At 37.6% G+C, this 11994-nt stretch overlaps 1 protein-coding gene across 1 annotated transcript in view; it reads left to right on the plus strand.

Moving 5' to 3' along the window:
- Positions 1 to 5635, plus strand: part of LOC139120302 (eukaryotic peptide chain release factor subunit 1) — a 29647-nt gene extending 24012 nt beyond the window's left edge. Inside the window, exons 9-10 of the mRNA XM_070684630.1 lie at positions 194 to 266; positions 885 to 5635. Coding sequence (XP_070540731.1) covers positions 194 to 266; positions 885 to 1036 — 225 coding nt within the window. The 3' untranslated portion in view covers positions 1037 to 5635. The remainder of the gene's footprint in view (positions 1 to 193; positions 267 to 884) is intronic.
- The last annotated feature ends 6359 nt before the right edge of the window (positions 5636 to 11994 follow it).

Consider the following 11994-nt stretch of genomic DNA (forward strand, 5'->3'; position numbering starts at 1 on the left):
TTTCATGGACTGAATGGTATCTCACCAATTTCTGTTATGGATGTGATGTTGTCAACACACTCGGACTTGTGAGTTCACATCAGTCTATTTCACTAAGGATTTACACATCAAGTATCTCATTCATAAAGTTGTAGATGTCTTGAAACCCTACCTATCACTCACTGACATGCCGTATAATTCAATTTCTTGACAGAGTGGAGTAGAGCTTGAGTTGGTTGACTCGCAACCGTTGCTGGAATGGCTTGCAAACAATTACAAAACTTTCGGTGAGTCCACCATTCTGCATTGTAAAAGCACCGTATCACATGATATTTCTGTTATGTATGATTGATTGGCAATCTCTGGATGATGAACATGAAAAAATTGAATCTCCTGTTAAAAAAAACATTGCGAAAGAATCGCTATGGAAATAGGATGGGTGTTGTTTGGTCGATTGTCATGTTACGAAAAATATACCAACATTGAAAGTTCCAGAATTACAGTCAAGCTACAGTAGTTGTTGCATGTCAAGGGCAAAGGTCAACTGTTTTGAATTGTGGAGACTTGGACCACCACAAATACTGTTTCACTGAAATTGTGCACACAACCTGGAACACACAAGTCACACCTCTGCCAAATTTCATTTAAACAATTTTTTTTCATAGCGGAAATGTACGATGTGAAAAAAACGCTTCTCTCTAATCTAAGTTTCTGATGAAATTATTGGCCAAAGATTTAGAACTGCGTTTCAAATCTGAAATTTTTAGCATTCTAACTCTCCCTGGATTGAATTATTAAAAAATTTTCAACATGAAGCATTTTGCGGGAGAGGAGATGAAAGATAAAAAAATATCAAGCAGAAAAGATTTTCCATTTTCATGACATTGTGTTGACTTTCTTTACAGGAGCTACTTTAGAAATCATCACTGACAGATCGCAGGAAGGTTCACAATTTTGCAAAGGTTTCGGGGGCATCGGGGGCATTCTCCGCTATCGGGTGGACTTCCAACAGTTAGAGTTTGACGACGCCGACATCATTGACTATGATGATTATTAGATTTTATAGCTGCATCAACAGGTTACAACACACCTGGCTCCTAAGACATTGATGCCGCCATATTTAAAAAAAAAAAAGGACTAAAAAGTTAAGATGCGCAAAGCACTCTCCCTGCCTCCTTGCAGAAAATAAAAATCATGTCTGCAACTAAATGTTGAGTAAGTAACAAAAAATAAAATGATTTGTGGACTAGGATGAAATATTTAAGCACTTTTTATGCTTGATTAAGTTCAGGTGTAAGGATTGCATAAATTGTCAAGTCTTAGCCAACATTTTTAATCAAGTTCAAGGTTTCATAAGCACAGTTTACACCAAAAAAATAGTGAAGGAAAAAACTTCTGTCCATGAGTATTGTATTCTCAAAAATGAAAGGCCAAGTTCAAGGTCGCAGTTTTTTTTTTCTCAATTAAACGCAGCTGATGGTAATGGAAAATCTCTCACTGATATTTTGGAGGCAGGGGAGATGATATCTATCGAAGAATTCTGAGTATTGTTTTGGTCATTTTGGTGATAAAATAGTTTTCATTGCATCTAGATTCAGGCCGTCTTTTAAAAACCAAAATATCATCTCTTAAAAACCACAAAACATGTTCTTTGTTTTTCTCTCTGACATTTGAAGCCAGGAATGACAGTGAATTTGGCAATACCCCTTTCACATGAAAATAAAATTTCTCTTTCAAGTATCAGTATGTCAGAGAAGTGCCCTAATACATTAAATTTCCAAAAGCCCCTTATCCCGTCCCCACCCTTGAAACTATCATATAGTATGACTTGTCAAGTACTGCCACAACAAGGCCCCTCACATGTTGCTGTAATACCCTCCTAGAAAGTTTAACATCTTGCCAAGTTTCAGTTTGTGAAGTATGTGTTTGTTTTATGTGCCACAATAGTTACTTGTTCCGTGAAAAGTGTGAGACATTCTAAAAGAAACATAACCATTGTCAAAGGTTGATATGACCTATATTTGGCCAGTCTGTGGAAGTATTGTAGAACCATGCTGCTCATTTTATTGGTCGATTGGTGGACATGCTGTGCCTTAGACATCATAAAATAGCATTTGATCCAGGTAAATGATAATGTCTGTGAAGGAGCAAGCAGATGGAACTTGGCCAAGAGGTCAATAACACAAATATATTGCCTTGATTTCTAATTAGGCAAGTGTCAGAGGTCAATAACCCAGGCAGCAATCTGTTGGTCATCAGCAGGTCAATAACGTTTGGGCAAGAACTGTTCAGGAGATATAGCAACACTTGTGAGGGCGCCCTGTTAATGTTTGGAAAAGTCAGAGATTGGCACAATCTAGCTAGGTGTGTTGTAACTTGTTGGTGCAGCGTGTGTAAATAGTATAAAACATGGTGCTCCATGAGCAGAGGACTTTTTCAAATATTTATATCATGTTTATTGCCATAGTAACCAGTATGACATTCACTGTTTCCCATTGTAGAAAAAAGTGAATTTCCAGGGCATTTGGATGTGTTTATTTTTGTACAAAACTTAATAAAAAAAATTACCGTGTCAACAGTTGTGTTCATTACGGAAACAAAAGGGTCAGGAAAAAGGGGGGGGGGGGGGGGTAGTTGTAATTGAGGTAGCAGTTTGTCCAGTGACTCTGTTTTTAATCAGATAATGCTAATATAATAGCATACCCCCTAGGCCACTGGTATTATGGCAGTAAACATGAACACTGTGCAAGACATGGTCGGGGAACAAGCACTGCTATGGAATCGGTTCTGATTCAAGATACAAGATACAAGAGATACAAGTAGGGATCAAACGTTTGTAGTCATAGAAGCAACTGCTTCAAGTTGTCACCGTTTGACTTTCTGAAGCAAATCTTATATTTGTAGTGGAAAGTGGACATTGACAGCTCTCAAATGAAACACAATCAGGCCATGTTTGTCCTCCCATCACTGCCCTAGAAAACGAATATTTTTAATCGTCTGTTCACATTTCGCCAAAATTCGTTTTTCACAGCACTGGCAAGATCATAACAGTAATCCTGCAATGCCAGATGTACAGTTCATCGTTTCATCATTCATCAACAAGGTGAAATTACATTTAAATTACAGGAATTATGTCAGCGATCTTTGCCTACCCTTGTCTATCTACAGTCATTGAAAATAAGTACCTGCCTTGTCTTTGCAGTAGTTGGACTCCCTATCAACGTACACATTACCGGTACTTTTTGATGTCATGCAAAAACTAAAGAAGACGTTAACTTCTACCAAATTTTGAACTTGACGAAACCAAGTTCAATGGGAAAAAAGCATTCATTGAAAGTGTAAAAAGGTTTTCGTGAGCATGGTGGAGCTGATCGTGCAGTTTCACATCGGCTTTGTTCATTTCAGGGAATTTTTAGACTTGGGCAGTCCTTTGCACTTTTTTCCCCCAACCTTCCACAACACACACAATTCCCCGATCATGTCTTGCGCAATGGCTTTTGTAACAAGTACAAAGACTATGTATATGGACTATGGAACTATTTTGTTTTATGTCTTTTGGACAAAGATTTTTTTAAAAAAAGAAGAAACCTTTATTACTGTAAAACTTGTAAACTATCTTTTCATTACCAAGAAAGTAAGAAGAAAAAAGTCAAAATTTCAAAAAATGTTTGCAAATTTTCGCTGAAGCTGGCAATATATGATACTTTATCTTTTTTCCCCAAGAGAATTTAAATTGTGTATTACTGTAATTTCAGTGTTTTATGATGTGTATGAGTACTTTGTTCTGAGGTGAAGTGAGTGAGGGTTTACAAAGACAACAGCCATTTGACATTGCATGTCAGTTTTTTCCTACCAAAAAGAGACTAGACACCAAGGTGCCATATTTACTGTATCTATGTCACCATGTGAGAACCAGTGTCTGAATGTTGCGGCGGCCGTAGAATCTAACTACCTCTCCGTGTAATCTTCATTTCTGCAGTAAAATACGCTATGGTACGTGGTTGTGTATAGGGACTTTATACACTGCCAGCTGCAGTGTGTCCACTACTGAGGATGGAAATGTTTGGGATCGTGTCCTGCCTGTTTGATCGAAATTTCAAAGAAACTTGTCAGCGTACTCTCTAGTGTATGCATTCTCTTGGCAGCACACACTTCTGATTAAAATTGCTCGTGCATTTCTTATAGAAATCCAGGCCTTTTGTAACTTGCGTTTTATGGACATTAAGAGCAAAAAGGACGGGCTGTTCTGTAACACTCAACCGTTCTTGTTAGGAATTTAATCATGCATCTTGCTCCAATTTGTGTCCAGGGTTTTTATATCAGTTTTCACAACAGTCTCTGGTGTGGATTTTACCAAATCAGGATGCAGAAAATCTGTCTCTCTTGTTATTTTATAGAATGGTTTTACTTGTCAAAAAAGAACAACATTTGATAATTGAAGTAAGATAACTGTTTGTGTTTTTAAGAATTTGTATCAGTTCAGTTCCAGGACGGTTACCTATTGGATGAATACCCATCGGGTGATGATCCTAACCCTCAACCAAATTGTGGGTGGGAGGTGTACAGCTGATATCCTTTCTGACCCCATAAATTTTTATGCCCCAAAAGATTGGTGATTGGCAAGGCAACTGCAGCATCTCATCAATACAGATATACCTAAGCGTCAATAAATTCCGTCTCTTGCTTGAAGGTGTGTTACGTACAACTTAAACAATGCTATGCATTTTGTAGTCTACCATAGAATGGGTTTTCAATACATCCTTCCTTCAGAATGACTTCATCCATGCCGCAGATTACCATCGTAATGTAGTTTTTCAGACGCACACTTCAACCAATTAGTCTAGTCAAGAACAGTATGTAAAAAGTGGCTGACCGTTTCTCTTTTTTATATAAATTCTGAATCTTAAGTGGTGTTCAAAGTTGTGAAAGTCCGATTACTTCGCATAAACCAGGCGGTCTCATTCATGATGCACCACACATGTAGACTTTATTTCATTTGTGCTTGTGTTATCTGAAAGGGACTGATTTGGTTGCCATTGGTTTAGAGAATGTATTGAGTTCCTGGAGCACATGTACAAGAACAGTTCTAGTGTAGCAAGTTTTGGTCTCATATGAAGTTGGCCACTGTGTACAATAAAGTTAGAGAGGTTTGTTTAAGAGTGTAAAAAGTACAGTATTTTCCTACTTTGGTGTACACATTCTCTGAAACCTGTCCAACCGAGCATGTAGAGATGGTGGTAGATTGTGAAATACCCTAAACAGATATTCAACGGGATATTAGCCTTGTAGTGGAAAGTTTTTTTTTTCTCTGGAAATCTGCTCTTTGAAACAGAAACCTCCAAACTCCATATAGTCTCTATCAATTCACCCAGTGATTGCCGACTCAATTGTACCTTCATTTCGTGTATTTCAACTTTTGTTTATAAGGAAAATAGAAGCATGCATTTTAGCATGTCCCAATTAAGCGGTTAACATTCGAGTGAAAGGAAGAAAGTTATGATTAAGCTTCTGATACTGTGATTTTGGTTTTGCTTTTTGTCTGTTCACATCGAATGCTCCGTTGAAAAAAGCATTCTTCTTCTCTGTAAATAACTTTGTTTCTGGCCCTCTGGCAATGTCAATAAAAAACATCTGAATGCAATGAACAACTATTAAATCATGGTCTGTAGTCCATTGTGTATCATTCCAGACACCCACCTCGAGGTTTTCAGATATCGCTTGTGATATCTCACAAGAACTACCACTTGACTGGCAGTTTATCTGATGCTACTTACGGTGACAGTATTTTAAAGCTGCAGGTTGTTTATAAGCTTTATCTGAAAATAACTGTCCAGCTTGATAAGACTGACAAAGGACAGCACCATTTAGTTTGTCAGTGGCTGCAAGAGCTTTAAAGCCGCACTTTTCAATCCCAGGTTCTCGCATTAGTGGAGTTCTCCTCCCAGTCAAACACTTGTCCAGTACGATGTTTGATTTCTATAACATTGATTACACAAACTGACCTCAGCCTTTTGTCACGTTTTGCTAATCCTGCAAACAGAGTTTATACAAGCTTTTGATTGACGGTCAGTTCAAATCGCCAACGGTCATTGATTCCCCACCACAAATGCTCAAATTTCCTAAAAAAATTGTCTTCCAGTCGCGTTAGACTTTGAATATGACCACAGAGTTCAATCGGCAGCAACTTCATGCTGACCGCTTGGCAGTCTGTCTGTGTTTTTGCGGCCGGGGAAACTAAAAAGTGGCATTTTCTGGAGCGTGTGCCCACGTGTTGCCTGTTTGGTGTCTACATACACAATGAAAGCCGCCATACCTTGGCGTCATTTTAAAGGGAGGCTCCGCCTTTAATGCGAGGGCTGAGGACTGCGGTTTTACTCATTTTTGAAGCGGACGCGACCGATTTACGTGGACAGGAGCAATATAATAGCTTTTGCCAATTTACACAAACAGGGACAGTGATAAACACCATAAAAGAAAAATAACAACAGACAAAACTACACTTCTTATGAAAAGGATAATAATCAATTTGAATATCAATTTGCATGGCACTTTAATTTTATTCAGTGCAGAGTTACGTGAATGTTTGACCATCACAGAGCGTCATGAAAAGGGAAAGTAATGCATACTGACATCCATATGACCCTGAGTATAAATCTTGCCATAAAATTTCACTTGAAGAATGATATTTCACAAGCTAACACTGCTTCGGAATGGTTGTCCGAATTTGCTACCTCTTAGTTTTTCAGCTTACGGTCCAAAACTTCACATACTTGTTATCTGATGGCCTTCAAATGACCTGTCAGATTTGTTCATATCGCTATTTACCCATGTGTATATTTTGGGTAAATTTATGGTTAGCCGTGGCAAAGTAAAGGTAGAAGTGAATTTCCCATGCAAGTCATGTTACAACGGCATGTCACAAAAGAAAGACTTTGGCCCTTTAACATGTGAAATTATCTTGTATAATCAAGTAGAACTTTGTTGAGTTTCCATAGCACAGTAATTTGGCTCCGAGAGCATAGTCACTGAGTAACATTTATCACTAAAGAAAACTTCATTTCAAATGTGACACATACACACACAAACACCATAGACCCTAGGATACTAAAAAATTTTTAACACAAACATTTATTTCACAAATAGATATTTTATATACAGAAACAGAACATAACACATTCACATACACAATTTCTACCCATTACACATAGTGCTGCTATGAATTTGTTCACAATATAAAACCACTTGTGTTAAGTAGACAAGTTACACTGTACATGCAGTCATCATATCTCTGCTTTATTTTTCTTTTTGCCAGAAAAAAAATTCGGCAGAATCTCTGAATTTGCAAGTACTTGGGTTTCTATTGGATGTAGAGTTCTGTGGGTCAAACCTCATTGGTCCAAAAACACGTATTCTTTAGAAATTTTCAGACTCTATAATAACTACTTGTGAGGTCCAAAATTTCAAGAAACTGTAAATCCTCAGTTGCGGAACACAAATTGCAGCACTTTGGTTACCCTTTAACCCCTGTTTCCCTGTCTTGAGGCCCAATTTTACCACAGAAAACAATTGGTTTGGTTCAAGCCACCATGGTAAAAGGGTTAATTTCTAGAAAATGTCTAAGATTTAAATTGAGAAATCTTGCACCACTTTGATAATTTTGTTATTCAATCCTTAATTTTACAATCAAATTCTATGTTGTCACATTGGTGCAGAAACGGTGTCATTTTTTGACCTAATCACTGAGTTGAGTGTATCAGCTAAATTTCAACCGAAGTGAAATCTTTATGTCAGACATTCAAATTCACATGTAATATGATATTAGCTACCATTTCAAAATGAATTTCATTGGTGTGTGATAGCTAATTGGTCTCAAGGTGTCCTTGGCATACATTTGCCCTTTCCTGTACTGAGACTGGATCGTCAAGCTGAAGAGTTCTATAACCTGACAAGAATCTCAAGAACCATTCTAGGCAATAATAATGCCACATTTGATACTCCCTTTTATGAATCTGAACTTTCACTCCCAAAACGGCACATTCTAATCTGAATAACAAAAATGTCAACACAAAATCTGCCTAGCTAATGTGCCGTAAAACACATACAGATACTTTGTGTTCTGAATTTTAATTACTGATCTCATTTCTCTGCTCCATCACAGGCAAAAAAAATATTTTGTTCACAGGCAACAGTTCTTATAAAGCTCCATTAGCTGTAACTTTTGATGTGTTTTCCAGTATTGCTGCTCTCACTCTAAAATAACATGACACCCTGCATAATGTGTTATGTCCATTGTTGTTATTGACATTTGAATTTTGGTCCAGTCTTCAATTCATCTCAAAGGCTGCACATAATGAATGGGCGGTGTTGGTGTGGAAAATACTTCATATTTCATAATGTGTATTTCAACATACTTAAGGGAGACGGATGACAAATATATGCTTTATAGAAGAAAAATAACAACAATACTATCAAAATTTGCAGCTATAGAATTCATGGAATGTAAAAGCCCTGAGCTTGGTGTACTATTTTACCAGATGTTACCATCACTAAGTATGTAAACAACAACTGTTACAACATTGCCCTCTTCGGTACAGAAAACTGATTTACTTCAGTTAGCTTCACTATGGTTATCAACTGTTAACCATTTGTGCTTGTGTACATTTTGTCTACAGAGCTCCAAGCCTATGATTTTGGTGCAAAACACAGACCTCCATATGATATTTTGACCTTTGTATTAGTATTTGGAAGGCTCACTCATCAAATCAGTGGGGTAGACGGACAAAAAATGGTCACTGAAATATATTTACAAAAATACCATCCAGTACAATCCATGTGGAAATAGTTCCACACATATTTGACATTTCATACACTGACATTATAAAATATCTAAAGAGGTTTCCCTATATACAGGTACTAAAAATGGGTTTTATACTCAGTATTGTTTTACTGTTAAACACCATACTGTTCAAAACAGTGACAGTAAATTTGGATCAGGAATCCAATACCTTGGCTGGGTTTGCGTACGTCCAGATTTAAAATGTGCAAGTCATAACTGAATGAATTTATGAACGCTAACATCTGTGAAGTTTTGACGTTACTTTCTATTACACTGAAAAAGCAGTGCATTATTGTTCTGTAGCATGTAATATTTTGATTATCAAAACATTCTTGGCATAAATTTTTTTGATACAAAAGTGCTTGCTTTAATACATACATACTCACAGAGCACACACAAGACATGGCGCCAATCATAGAGTCTTTTCTGTATAAAGCGCCCTAAGGCAATATCAACTCAGCTTCTGCTTCAAGTCAAGTACTTTCTAAATGTTTTACCCGGCAAACACCGTGCCTATGAATATTCATATCAAGTGAAATTGTACAGAAAAGCATAGTTCCAGGCATCTAGCAATTACAACACAATCCAGCCAAAGTCTCTACGGAAGCTGTTCTAGAAAGCATGGACCATCATCAGGCAATTTGTGTAGCGTCTACTGCCCTACGTGAGGATGAGTTTTCAGTTCAGTTATGGCACAAATATGATTTTTTTAATACATTACAAACACACCAAAGAGCTGGCAAAAAAGAGAGCAGCTGATTATTGCTAGAGACTATAAGCCCTACAGACTTCTATTATTGCTTTTTTCCAAGTAAAGTATCAAGCTAGCCACAAACATCTTATCAAGGTGGCAGTAACCACCCTTTGAATGTTCACTGTGCTGTTTATGAATATACCACTTCAATCAAATTATCATCGGAAAATTTCCAACCAAATGCCACGAGGGTAAAAAATCTGAATACAATGGGAAGAAACAGGAGACCTCAGGGAGTAGTTCAACAAATGCAGGTGACTAAAAAGAGATGAAGTACATCAAGACGAGTCATACTGAAATCATGCTGTCTTGCATCATTATCACCTGAAATAATTATTTCACTGTCATATTCTCCGTGGAGAATCACTGGCTACCAATGTCCGTTTGTGAACTCCTGACTTCCTCTTCGTCAATCATTCCCGATGCAAGTACTTTCTACGGCATTTAAAGCCATCTTTACCAGCAATGAATTCCTACACATATATATTCACTGATAGAGTCATGACAATGCCTCATTTCAGGGGTGGAGACGTTTGCGGCGTTCCAACATCGATGGTGTTTGCTTGCGATGCAAACATAAATCATGTCATAGATAATCATGGATAATCATGTCATGGAATACTGGATACTTGTTTTCCTTTTATATTCCCTGGAATACTGGATATTTGTTTTCATTTTATCCTCCCTTCTCTGTCAAGATATTCTATTAGAATCTGAAGGGGACTTCTGGTCTTTGGGCACCGTGGGCGAGGTGTTCGGCGTCATGACAACCGCATCATCGTCCTTCTCCAGGATCGATGGCAGCGTGTCGATGTACGCTGTGAAAGAGTCCCAGTAGTTGGACATAGCATCAAGGATTGGAGAATTCTCCTCACTGGCAATTAAAAGATGATGCATTAAAAAAAAACAGAAGGGAGAAAGAAGAAAGGAAGAATTATTTCATGAACACAATGTAGCAGAATTGACAATGATGAATTTTAAGAAATACAGCATTGAGTCAAGTTACCTTGTGTGCATAGCAGAAATGCGATGAATGATACATGTTTCATGCCATGGCAATGACCTTCAATGAATTGACGGTCATTCTTAACAGTGAAACAAAACAACACCAGCACCTGAAAAGGATGAAAATGCCTTTAAATACATTCCTAACTTGATATGTCAACATAAAAATGCAACCACAACACTACAAAATGCATCACCATTTCACATAACAATGACCGCCACGTTTGGCAGTGCAACACCACAAATTGTGTGGTAAACTTGAACTTGCTGGCTGGTGTGTTTTGTTTCACTGTTGTTAACCAACAACAGACCATTTTATGTTGACAAACTATGCAGCAACAAGTTTTACTTAAAATTCAACACGTGAAGGTTTTTGAACAGGTCAGGGGTTTTTATTTCCATGACAATTTCAAAGGGACAATACTGCCATCTTTTTGAGTTTTGTCGTGTGAGATTAAGACTGTCTACTGAACCATGGCGATAGGAAGGCACTCTCTTCCTACCTCTATGGTTGAACTATACCGACTGCAAAACGTTTCATCATTGGGCATCAGGAATTTGCCCTAGGGCCCAGAACCAGAAATCAGGATAGGCATTTTCCCTAACCTATAAACCTGCCATCTTCCATAGTTATGATCACTGGCTGGCTATATTGTCACGCAAAACGACCGGTGGGATGCTCACTATCAAGTTCCTTTTCGCACCTGCTATATTTCCTATGGTAAAGCATAGAAAACATATTTCAACAAACAATCTTTATGTATAAATATGACATACTTCTATCACAAACACGAATGCAAATGATAGAGCTGTACAGTGTGAGCTGAGGGCCTGTGAAGACGCCATTTTTCATTTTACAAAATGAAAAAAATATGGGCAACAATGTACTACCATGGACAGTCGTCTTGAATACGACATAGCTTCTAATTTAAACATCTCAGGGTACATGATATTCAAGTGTTGGCCTGAACTACATGTATTGCATTACTTGATTGAAACTCTGCCATAGGGTTATGGACGCTGCACCGAAATGACGCATCCTGTGATCATGAAAAACCGAGGTGAATACTTGCCCAAATATTACCTTGAAACTTTGTTCAAATTTTTGGGGGGACTCTCACCCAAGCAGGGGTGCTAATGCTGTGAAACACAGTAAGTACAAAGATGGAACCAACCCACAGTGTGCTTCAATCAGTACACATGTAGTTACATAATTTTACTTGTGGAACAAAATGGGACAAAATACTCTCAAAAGATGGCAACTTCATCCCTTTAAATGGCCGGAAAGAAAACCAGGAACTACAAACAAAGAAAGTATCACTAGACGATTTATACAACACCTAAAATTGAGATTTAGATGCAACATTTTTCTTAATTTGGGCCGTTATATGCACAAATATTCATTACTTTTTTCAGAGAA

Source organism: Ptychodera flava, chromosome 20 (genome assembly GCF_041260155.1).
Source record: "Ptychodera flava strain L36383 chromosome 20, AS_Pfla_20210202, whole genome shotgun sequence".
NCBI lineage: Eukaryota > Metazoa > Hemichordata > Enteropneusta > Ptychoderidae > Ptychodera > Ptychodera flava.